This window comes from Colius striatus, chromosome 19 (assembly GCF_028858725.1).
Source record: "Colius striatus isolate bColStr4 chromosome 19, bColStr4.1.hap1, whole genome shotgun sequence".
In the NCBI taxonomy this organism is placed as follows: domain Eukaryota; kingdom Metazoa; phylum Chordata; class Aves; order Coliiformes; family Coliidae; genus Colius; species Colius striatus.
In genome coordinates this window covers 6,112,577-6,124,448 of record NC_084777.1, presented here as the reverse complement: position 1 = coordinate 6,124,448, position 11,872 = coordinate 6,112,577, and the positions used below count along the sequence as shown (strand labels likewise).

The 11,872-nt window shown below is 51.0% G+C and overlaps 1 protein-coding gene across 1 annotated transcript; it reads left to right on the top strand.

Moving 5' to 3' along the window:
- The first annotated feature begins 617 nt into the window (after positions 1-617).
- On the top strand, positions 618-11,580 carry TBC1D13 (TBC1 domain family member 13). Its single transcript, XM_062011357.1, has 12 exons — positions 618-728; positions 844-917; positions 1,381-1,421; positions 1,870-1,931; positions 2,200-2,299; positions 2,852-2,934; positions 3,095-3,254; positions 4,304-4,511; positions 5,142-5,305; positions 6,833-6,993; positions 7,224-7,281; positions 7,925-11,580. Exons 1-12 carry the CDS (start codon positions 706-708, stop codon positions 7,988-7,990), a joined length of 1,200 nt encoding a protein of 399 aa, XP_061867341.1. The 5' UTR covers positions 618-705; the 3' UTR covers positions 7,991-11,580.
- Positions 11,581-11,872: the final 292 nt, after the last annotated feature.

Sequence of the window (11,872 nt, the reverse complement as noted above, 5' to 3'; positions counted from 1 at the left end):
TGGGATTCTATGAAAGACCCCTTAGTGTAAACTGTGCACAGATGAGGTGAGCAACTCTGTGTGCTCAGGGGCCGTTTGTGTGCCGGTCAGTGCTGAGCACCCTGGCTCTGCTGAGTTACAAAAGCAGAAATAGCCAAGTTGTGACCATATATGGACAAACTAAGTTAAAGTCTGCCTCAAGCCAGACACCACCAGAGCCCTTTCTCATTCCACACCTTGTGCAGGTGTATTAGCATATGCACCAGATAATCACGAATATCCATTTTCTCATCATCTCCACGAATATTCATGTTCTTCACGCATGTAACGAGCGTGCTTTTGTCCCTCGAAGCCATCCCCGCGCTGCCAGACACCCGTGTCAGCCTCCGTTAAGGACGAGTCTTCGGTCAGCGCTGCGGTCACACACGCGCAGCAACGCGCCGTCTGGGCTGTCTGTGTGCGTGCGTCGGCCGGGGCCGCGCACACCGGGCACCGACCGCACGGGGCGCTGGCGGGGCTGGGAGCGGTGCGGGGCGGGAGCGGCGCGGGGCGGGAGCGGCGCGGGGCGGGAGTGGTGCGGGGCGGGAGTGGTGCGGGGCGGATGGGCGTGGCCGCGGCCGGTGGGCGTGGCGAGGGGCGTGGTCTGTGTCGGCCCCGCCCCCTCCCGCGCAGGGGCCGCGGCCGCGCTGTCGGTGTCGGTCGGTGTCGGTGCGGGTCGGCGCCGCCATGTCGCGGTTGCACCGGAGCAGGTCGGTGTCGGGGCCTTTCCTTCCCCTCCGCTGCCGGGGCTGTGCGGGGAGGGCGGCGGGCGGGTGGGCGCGTCGGTAGCTGACGTTGTAACGGCCGCGGCTCCGCTCCCCTCAGGATCGCGGACTTCCAGGAGGTGCTCGGGGAACCCACGGTGGCTCTGGCCAAGCTGCGCGACCTGTGCTTCAGCGGTGAGTGGCGCCCCGGCCCGGGGCAGGCTGCTGCCGGCGGTGTGAGGCCGCGGCGTGTCCGGCGGCTGGAGGCCGTGTCGGCCGCCGCAGAGCCGTCCCCTCCCGCGGCCGCTGCGAGGCGGCGGCTGTGTTCCCCAGCCCAGGCTCCGTCAGGCCGCAGCGGCCCCTGCCCGGCCTGCGAGCGCAGCCACAAACTTCCAGGCGGGAATCGCCTCTTGGCCCGTTGCCGAGGCGCTTCGTGGGTTCCGTCGCTTCTGCTGCGTCCCGTCCCTCACCTGCGGGCTCCTCGGCGTCCAGCTTGCGGCGCCTGCCCCGCGGGAGGCAGCGGCTGTAACCTCCGTGGACTCCCTGGGAAAACTCCTTGCCCCCCGGGAAGGAAAAGTGCTGCCTTGCCTGCTTATGTGGTGATGCGAGCAAACTGCAGTGGGCTAACGTAGTTGTTTCTCTGCCTGCTGTTCCACAGGAATTCCCTTTGACGGTGGGCTGCGCTGCCTGTGCTGGAAGGTGGGTCTTGCTTGGGGTGCTTGTGTTTCCTGGGAGTGATGCTTTGGGTGGTGTAAGGACACACTCTTTCTGGAGGCACTTAACATTGTAAACAACAACAAAATGCAGAGCTTAAAAGCAGAGTTGACAGCAATTTGTGGAGATCAGCACTGGCACAGTTGCAGCAGCATTTGCTGGCACGGGACAGCCATCACTTGGGATGACAGGAGGTGGCTGCCTGCATTAAGCTAGGAGTGCATTTTGGTCAAGTCAGCTATTGATCAGTCCTACAAATAGGTCTGTGTTGAAAAACAGTCCCCTAAACATTCCTGACTTTTGCTTGGTGAAATACTAGGCTTTCAGTGTTTCCAGAGAGCCACTTGTAGCTGCTGTGTTGGCTTTGCTCATCTTACAGCTACAGCAGCTCATTCTCCAAATACTAATTTGTGTGCATCTGTCTCCTGTACAGATACTCCTCAACTACCTCCCTTTAGAGAAAGCCTTATGGAGCTCTTTGCTGAAGAAACAGAGGTGAGGACATCTAGACTTGCCCCTTTGTTTCTAATGATAGCTGCAGGAAAGAATAGTTCCTTAAATAATTAAATACCTTCATAAAATGGATTGTTCTTGTGTGGAATGTGCTGTTCTGTAGCTTGTTGGGTGGGCTGACCTCTTGAGAGAAAATCAAATGCCTCCTGGCTGAGCAGAGTGGCACAGAGAGATGTGTTTGAACTCAGTCTGGATGCTTACACTGACTTATTCTTCTGCTTCCTTGCAAATTCCTCTTTGCTTTCTGAAGGGATCTGTATTCCCAGTTCCTAAAGGAAATGATTATCCAGCCTGGGATTGCCAAAGCCAACCTGGGTGTTTCAAGGGAAGATGTGACCTTAGAAGATCATGTAAGTGTTGTCAAGCTTTTGTGTTGCAGACAAATTCCCAGAGCTATAAACTCTTGTTCTGGAGCCTGGACCCCTGGGCTGCTCTTGGCTCTGTTCTCAACTGTTTTGCCCTGGTTCCTAAGTACCAGCCTGGCACTTGAGTCTTAGTAGCCTTGAGTGTGAATTATTGGCAAAGCACCAGTAGTTCTGAGCTGCTCTTAGCTAGGCTTGTTCCTTCTCCCCTCCTTTGGGGCCAGCTGCCCAGGCTGTGAGTCTACTAGGGAAAGGCAGAGGCTCACAAGAGGTGCCTGTAGGAAAGAGATGCTCTCTTGGGTGGGCTCAGAGCAGGGTAATCTGAGCAGAGCACTTAAGAGACAGGAGAGACAGGCTGGACTATGCCTTGGAAGGCAGGACACTCACACTGTGTGAAGAAACAACACTAAATGTGTTCAAAAAACATTCAACCTGACGTGCCAGGAGCATGCACAGATAACAGAGCGACAGCAGGAGTGTTTGCTGAGGGTTTTGATACGTGTCAAAGTGTTTGTTGTGTTTCTGTTGTTATGTCTTTAGCCACTCAACCCAAACCCAGACAGCCGGTGGAACACTTACTTCAAGGATAACGAAGTGCTTCTCCAGATAGACAAAGATGTCAGGTGTGTGGGCTGTGATGACTCAGGCTTCAGCTTTTCAGGTGGTTTGGTCAACACTTTGTACTTTGAAAAGGGAGTTGAACATTAAACCGAGCTCCTCGCTCAGCGTGGGGCACGTACTTCCTCCTTCTGATGCCTCATGTCCCTCTGGTGTGTGTCCTAGGAGGCTGTACCCCGACATGGCCTTTTTCCAGCGCCCAACTGACTACCCCTGCCTTTTAATCCTGGACCCCCAGAACGAGTTTGAGACGCTGCGCCGGCGGGTGGAACAGACCACGCTCAAGTCGCAGACGGTGGCGCGCAACCGCAGCGGGGTTACCAATGTGAGACCCCGGGGGGCTGTGCAAGGGGCACAAAGGCATTCTGCTTTGCTCTCTGCTGCTGCAGTGGGATGAAGGAACTCCCCCAGTTTCCTGTGTGTTCTGGTGGATGGGCAGCTTTGTAGAAGCAGTTGATGTTGCTGACAGTTAATAGGGAATCACAGGGGTGTTGAATTTCAGGGGTTATTTTTGCGTGGTTCTAAGTTGGAGTTGCAGAAAGGTGTGAGTGTGGGATGTTTGACATGTGCCTTTCTGTATGAGAGCAAAACCCCAAAGGGCTCATTTATTGAAGTTGAATTTATATAGTCTTCCAGAGCAGGATCTCATAAACCTGCCATTGGCAAGAGAGCTGAGTATCTGCCAGAAAGGATTGTCCCTCTCCTCTTTCACGAGCCTTACAGTACAAGTGCCTCACTCTGTTGAGGAAGGTGCCTTGTTACCACAGCAGATCTATACTTTTCTTCATACTGCTAATAAAGAAGGGGAACAGCTGTGGTTTCTTAGCACATGGGATCAGGTGGTGTGATGATTCAGGGCAACTGTCTGTTGCTGCACAGACTGATTTTTCTTCTTCAGGATAGTCAGCCCTGAGGTGTTTCTGGTCTTCAGGGACAGGACAAGGGGTAATGGACAGAATGGAACACAAACAGTTCCACTGGAACAGGAGAAAGTCCTTTGGTGCTGAGGTGAGGGAGCCCTGGCCCAGGCTGCCCAGGGAGGGTGTGGAGGCTCCTTCTCGGGAGGTTTCCAAACCCACCTGGACACGTTCCTGTGCCCCCTGAGCCAGGGGAACCTGCTTTAGCAGGGGTTGGGCTGGAGGAGCTCTGCAGGGCCCTTCCACACTGCCCCCCATTCTGTGATTCTACGAGTTCAGGGCCTTTGTGCTTCCCAAGTTCCTTGTCTTAGTTTATGTGAACAACTGCCTGCTTGTTATAAGCTGCCCAAATCCTTTAGAACCCTGTTTACATTAAAAGCTGAGCTGGTCCCGTGTACAAATCCATCTGTGCCAGCTGGTTATGCTGAATCAGCTCCAGCCTTGCCTTGCTTTTCAGGTGAGCTCCCCCCTTAAAACAACAGCCAATTCTCTGAGTGAGTATGAAGTTCTGCCCAATGGCTGTGAAGCTCACTGGGAAGTGGTGGAGCGAATCCTGTTCATCTATGCCAAGCTGAATCCTGGCATAGCATATGTCCAGGGGATGAATGAAATCGTGGGGCCTCTTTACTACACCTTTGCTACAGATCCTAACAGCGAGTGGAAAGGTGAGAGACTCTTTTGGCTGCCCAGCAATGGCTGTCACACTGCATGCTCTACATAAAGGACCATTTTGGGGATGAGACTCTATTTATACAACTGTCACTTGACTTGTTGGAGCCAAAAATGCAAATAGAGCAAGAGAGTTTTGAGGCCATAGCAGATCAATAGAAACTGAAATGGGTTGTGAGTGGTGAGGACATGGGAAGTGAGAATTTCTGAGGCTCTCTTTTGTTTTGCATCAATCTAAGTTGCACCTTGAAGCTTAAAACGTGCGTAGGAGCTCTTATTTGCTCATCCTGTATGTATCTGGTAAGGAAAGAATTGAGTGGGAGTGCTTTGCCTGTTGCTTCTACTTAATGGGCATTCTGAGGGTGTGTGCTGATGGCAAGGAGAGCAGTTGATGTTCTTGGGCACAGATAACTGGTGTGTGGCCCTATGTCATGAAGACCTTGTGTTACCACAAGTGGCTCCGTAGACATTTCCAAATCAAAAGGCAACTGAGTCTTGTCCTGAACCACAAGATCTTGTGAGATCTGCTACTTAAATCTAGTAGAGCAACCAAATAGTGGAGCAAGAGCAGTCCTGTGTGCCTGTGTCAGTGATCCTCCCTCTGTTCCCCTGTCACTGTTTTTCAGAGCATGCTGAAGCAGACACGTTTTTCTGCTTTACCAACCTAATGGCTGAAATTCGGGACAACTTCATTAAAAGCCTGGATGATTCTCAGTGTGGTATTACCTACAAAATGGAGAAGGTCTACTCCACCCTGAAGGAAAAAGATGTGGAGCTGTATCTGAAACTGGTGAGGAGCTGAAGGGTTTCCTCTCTGCGTCTCGGTTGAAATGTGATGAGTGGAGCTTAACAGTGCACTTAAATGTCAACCAAGTTTGTTAAACTGTCACTGTGCTTGAATAGAAAGGTTGAGAGAGTGTTTGAAGGGCTTTGTCTATAGGACACAGAGGCTCTCTTATCTAATGAAACAGCCTCTCCTGGAGTAAGCCCAGAGTGAGCTGACACAGCAAGGCTTTGCTCCCCTGCCTGTCTGCGAAAGCAAAAGAACAATAGTTGTTGCAAAGCCTCCAGCTGTGAGTCCAAAGTGACTTGGCCACCATCCCTGGTCACCTGGGTCGAGCTGGAGTTGGAGCCAGAGTCTTTCCTCTCTTCTAGTTGTGAGGCACAACAGGAGTCTTGCTGCAGAGTTCCTTGGAACTTGAGGTTACAGGAATTATGTTTGATTTCAAGAACAGAACAAAAACCAGCCCCCACCCCACCCTGCACACACTAATATCACTGGCTCTCCTGACAGCAACAACTTTAACTGCATGGAGATCATTCCAGAAGTGAAATCCAACAAGCTGGACCATCTCACCCACCTAATTCTATCATTGTCCTTCATCCCAGGTCTCTGAGTGCCTTTGGCTGGTGTGAGCTTTGCAGAGCATGTAGAAGGCAGCTTTTGTTGAAAATATCTTCAGGTTTTCTAGTCTGTTTGGTCTCAAAGTCCAAAGAGAATTTGGAAAGGAAAGCTGTTCTCACTTCAGCCTCCACCAAGCTTGGGGGTGTTTTGTATTCAGAATAACCAGGATTTATTTCTCTCCTAACCCACAAGATAGTTTGTCGACACAGTCCTCAGTGTTGGCTGGTGGCTGATTCAGTGGGGAGAAACTGAAGTGCTTACAGCTTGACTGGCAAGAAATGATCTTGGCCATGCAGCAGCTGGTCCTTAACAACATCAGCAGGATCTTGAACTCATTTGACCTTGATTAAACTTATGGATTTAAGAGCAGAAAACAAGAAAGCTTCAGGCTAGAAGTGCTTACCATATGGCTTACTGACTACCAGTGTGAAGCCTGTTCCATCTTTGTTTCTTTTTGTGGATAGTAAACCTTTTGATAAACAGAGGGCTTCTGGAAAGGAGAGGAAATCCTGACAAAACAGTGCCTCTGCTAGAGGGGGAGGGCTGTGGCTTTGCAGATAAGATGCTGTTCAAATAGGAACATGAAAATGACTTGGCAAGTTGAACGGAACTAACACAAATAGTGCCTTTCTCAAGGAAGAAAAGCTTCCTTTCCTCCATGTTGTGGACAGAGGGGCATTTTCTGGCTTGTCTGTAGCCATGGAGCATGGCTGCACTGAAATCTGCCTCAGTCTGGCTTGAAGGTGAGAGCCTTCAAAGGAGGCACTGGGTTTGCTGCCGTTGCAGCACGAGTTGGCAGCTTAGAGCAGTGTCGGGATGGAGACAGGGCTGGAAACGTGGGAGTGCATCTCTTGCTTGCACAGCACTGGCTGAGAGCAGATCCTCATGCTTTGCCTGGTGCATGTCTGACAGCAAGAGCAGAACATCAAACCCCAGTTCTTTGCCTTCCGCTGGCTGACGCTGCTCCTGTCCCAAGAGTTCCTGCTGCCGGACGTCATCCGCATCTGGGACTCGCTCTTTGCTGACGACAAGCGCTTTGATTTCCTGCTGCTCGTCTGTTGTGCCATGTTGACGTGAGTACACAGGAAGCTTTCCTGCTCTTTCCCCCCATCCTTGACCTAAACCTGCAGATCCAGGAGTCTGGGCATGTCTTAAGACATCAAGACGTTCACCTTAAGGTGAATATAGTCGCTGTTGACAGTGGCAGTAAAGGCGTTTTAAGCCCGTCTAAGGGCGCAGCACAGGCTGGTTTGCAGGTTCCTCTGTGGAGTCAGAAGTAGCTGGAATCATTTCCATCTTTCAGACTAATCCGGGACCAGTTGCTGGAAGGAGACTTCACTCTGAACATGAGGCTGCTACAGGTAAGGATTAGATACAGTGGGCATGGAGAGCACTGTGAAGGGGAATGTTGGTGTGAGAGGGGATGCCTGGCTCAAGGGAAGAACCAGATTTCTGATGCTTGCATGCAGACAAACCTTAGAGCACGCTCATTCCTGTCAGTGTCTTTGGCTTGTGCACCCATCCTAGCCTACAGAGACATTAACACAGACCAGAGGTTTCTAATGTCCCTTTGGTTATCAAAACATGGAATAGTTTCCAGCAAAGATGTGAAACCCTCTGTGACAGCGTTAAATTTGTTAGCAAGAGGCTTTTGTTTAGTTCTGAGATCTGTGAAAGTCCAAGGTTGAAAACACCTGCTCTGCACAGTGGGATATCTGATTCTGGCAGCTCCTGCTTTGGGCTGTGCATGATACAGCCTTTGATAAGACTTTCTGGTCTGAAGATAGCCTGTGCAGCCAGCCAGCTTACTGTACCCTTGGAGGATAAAGTTAAAAGAAGTCAAGAAGGCCCAATCAGTTACAAAACAGGAAACAGTGAGCCGTTAAGGGAGTAACTGAACGTGCCATTGTGTTATAACAGGCCAAGGACAGGGTTTGCCCTGCTTCAGTGAAAGTATAAGAAGTGCTGGGTAGTCACTTGGGTCACTTTGTTTCTTTGACACAGGATTATCCTATCTCTGATGTTCATCTGATTTTGAAGAAGGCAAAGGAACTTCAAGATTCCAAGTAGCCCATGAGCCTAACAAAAGGTGTCAGAGAAACTGCATGGCAGCAGATCCCAGGAGCAGCCCCGTGCAGTGGAGTGCATTAAAGCTCCTAGTGGTCTCTGCAGGACTTCAGGTGTTGTGTTTGGGCTACTGGCCACCTTGAACACTTCCTTCTACTCTATTTATTAGAACTGATTACTTCCCCATCTACTTGGGTCCTGCACTCCAGATTTTCTCAGATCTCAAATGCCTCTGTGCTGTGTTGTTTTAATGACTTTAAGTTTGGGGAGAAAGGAACCATCTGTCTGTATGTCCCTGAAGGGATGGACTCCTGTACCATGGAAGGAACACATGGAGTAACTTCTGTTGGGGAAGGGACAGGCTGAGGCCAGTGGATTTTACTGAGTACAGAAGGATCTTCCTCCTGTGAGTAGAATCTGTTCCACCCAAGCGCACATCCTGCTGTTCAAGTAACTTCTGGATTCTTCTCCCCTCATGTCTGTGCCTGGACGTCCCTGGGGCGTGCAGAGAAGAAGATTGCATCAGTTCCTGCTGTTTGTCATCTGACATGTGGCAGTTTGGACCCCTTTTCCTGGGAAAGAGGCCTTGAGAAGCTGAGGTGGGAGGATGTGATTACAGCTGGTGTCTTTGTGCACTGAAACTACCTGAATCCAGACTCGCCTTATCAACAAGGTCTCCTTGAGAGCAACACCGTGGGGGTTTTAATCAACAGGGGTAGTTTGAAGTCAAGCCTTATTACTCACAGCCTTAGAGCAGAAGCCTTGCTGCTGCAGGGAGGCCTCATGCTGCTTTCTTGGCTCTGAACTGGAGCGTATCCAGCTGCAACCGGGATTTTGAAACACAAGGAACAACTGTCTGGTCACGTGCAATGAAGACAGCTGTGTTCAGGGCCCTACACAGGCATGGCACTGGGCTTTTCTGCCTCAGTAGCTTACATAATGTTGCCCTGCATATCAGCTCTGGTCACAGTAACCTTGATATTGTCTCCTAAGTACTTCTTGCCAGGAAGAGAAATGGTACAGGTCTGACCTGTGAGTCCTTTCATGTGTCATCCAGTGGGCAGCTGACTGCTGGGGCTGATCCCTTCTCTGTGCACAGGTCCTGTTGGAGTCACAATCCTGAGCTGGACACTTGTCCCTCCTGAGAGGGATCTGCCGCATTTCCAGTGGAGCAGACTCAGGTCAGCATCAACTAAGACAAACTACAGAGAGAGCTGCTGACCTGCTGGCAGTGTGGAGATGATGAGAAACCATAATCCTCAGAGGGAACTGCCAGCACCCAGGTGCTTGGGTGGTGCAGAAACTGTTGGGTGAACACTAATGCAGTGTGCTTTTCCTTTTCTCCCTGTGCTGGCTCACCTCTGCAGGGCTGTTGGACACTGCAGCTTTCAGAATTTATGGGTATTGATTTGGTAAAGGTCAGTCTTTGTAAGATGTGCTTGAGCTGCTGAGGGCCTAGAATCACCCTAGCAGAATGATTGTCAGCCTTCACCTTCTCTACTAGCTTTGTTTCCTTCACTGAAGGCCAGTTCTGGAAGGAATTACTGGCTACTGTAATTCTCACACGGGTGGGTGGGGAGCCCTGAGGCCAGGCTGATGTTCCTGTGTTTGTTCTTGGCAATCCCAAGCAATCTCTGCCTCTTCAGAAGATGCTGTGTAACACTGGGGCAGGCAGGTGTTGCTGCTCTGGTGCAGCAAGAGAACTGAAGGCTTAAATCAATCTGTCATTAATACCTGTGGCTAGCAGTTTCCCTCTCTGCTGCAGTCCTTTCCAGAGGGTAGAGTTTTCCTCCAAGAAATCTGGAAGGGATAGGCCAGGACAGCTGTGTGATGGAGCACCCTGTCTGCTCTAACCACTAGGTGAATGTTCTTCCAGTCTTGTATTGCTGAGGTGGTCTCATGGCCTCAGCTCTTGGGTAGCCTGGGCTACAGAGGCCAGTAGTCAGACCTTGTCTGGCCAAAGGGCTAGCTGCTAGGCGCTCATGTAGAGCCTCTAGGGCAGAGTTGGACCTCCTCCAAACCTTTCTGCCTCAGAACTGCTCTAAATGACTGCTGTAGCCCTCTCACATTCCATATATACAAGCTCTGCTCTCACCTCCCCCAGGTATCTGAACTGTCCATGTTGGGTTCCTCAGCAAGTGCAGGGTTCCCTTACGCTGTGTTTTCTCACTGGTAACAGGAGCATCTGTGAGGGTTCCTGCTCTGAAGAGCTACAAGTCTCCTTAAGATCATCTGAGAAGGCAGCAGGCAAGTCAGGGTTGAGGCATGATTTGGAGATGAGCTGCTGTGAGTTTTCAGAGTAGAGGTTGGGCCCTGGAGTTGATCTCCTGCAGTGAAGTTGCTCAGCTCCCTGTCAGGTTCTGCTCTGTAGTGTTACACTTGTGGACTCCTGCTGTCTTCTCCCCTCCTGGGGAGTGAAGAGCTTTGCATTACACCATCATACTTCGTGTTAGAAGGTGGTGGTACATGCTTTTAAAAGGAGTCTGCAGTGGTTTAATGGCATTGAAGAGAACTTTGGCTGCTGGAAAGGGTCTGTGAGAGAAATTCTCCAGCCTCATCCAGACCATGGCTGCTGAACTAACCGAGTTGTTCTTTGGAGAGAACTTGTTAGGAACAACTTTGATACACCCAGACAGGCTGGTTCCTACATGAAAAGCTGGTTTATGTTCCTCCTTATCCCCTCCTGTGTGGCAGGACTTCTGTCCTGCTGTTGAATTGTACTGTTCAGTGACTTGGGACATCATTTCTTTATTCCAAGACTCTCTCTTTTCTTTAAGAGCAAACCTAGATTTTCTGAGGGGAGAAAAAAAAGTTGTTACCAGCTTGTGAATCTCCTTGTGAGCCTCCTTTGGTTTCAGTTGTCAAAGGCTTTTGATGTGGGGTTTTTTCACTAGTTCTTTTTGTTCTTGTTGAGGTCAGACAGTATTTAACTCCTGATTTCTTGCTTGTGTGGCCAAGTAACAACTGTTACACCCTTGAGATGTTTCCACCTCTGGTTTCTTTCAGTCCTAATCTGCTGCAGGAGCAGGTTGGCTGAAGCAGCAGTTCTTTGGGTTGGGAGGTGTTAGTCTGAGGTGCCTTGGGGACCCCTTGTCTCATAGGGGCCTAAACAGAGGGTGTTCAAATAACTCAGCACGTTCCTCACAGACAGGGCTGCTGGCAGGCAGGGGAAGGGACACCCATCTTCAGTGGAGGGACAGGACACCGTGTTGGTTATGGGGAGAAATGAGCCTCCTGTGGGAGGAGATCAGTGCTACCAGCACCTCCCTGTGATGCAGGCTTTGGGAACCCAGTGGCTTTGCCGGTGAGACAGAAGCAGCAGGACACTGGAGGTGAAGCTGTTGATGGTTGTCACTCAACACTGATTTTTTACTTTGAATTTTGTGACTTACAGCAGAATTGACACTTTGGCAGTGAGTAGAATGAAGGCCAAGAGGCTGCTTTGGGGGAGTTGGGGGTGTTTGGGAGAGCAGAGGCTGTTTCCCTTGACTGACTGAATGAATGTCCTTTCCCCCAAAGAAAGGAATGAATAACACTCGTTTTGGTTTACGTGTTTGGAAAGATGTGCCAGAACAAGGTGCAGAGAACACTTACCACTCCTTAACTTCTTCTGTGCGTTTTAAACAATACTTTTCTAAGCCTTCCCTTACCTAAAGGAGTGGCTTTGTGCAAACAGCTGCTGCTGCTGGGACGTGCCGTGTGCTGGGGCGATACCGCGGCGGTGCTGAGGGCAGGATGTGTCCATGACAGCACCTGGGGGCACCGGGCCACGGAGCAGGAGCCGTTAGCCAGGGCAGGCGCTGGGCTGGAGCGGCCCGGGGGGAGCGTGGACGAATGGCCGCGGCCGTCGCCTTCGCGGGGGGGTTTTGCTTTGCTCGGCGGTGC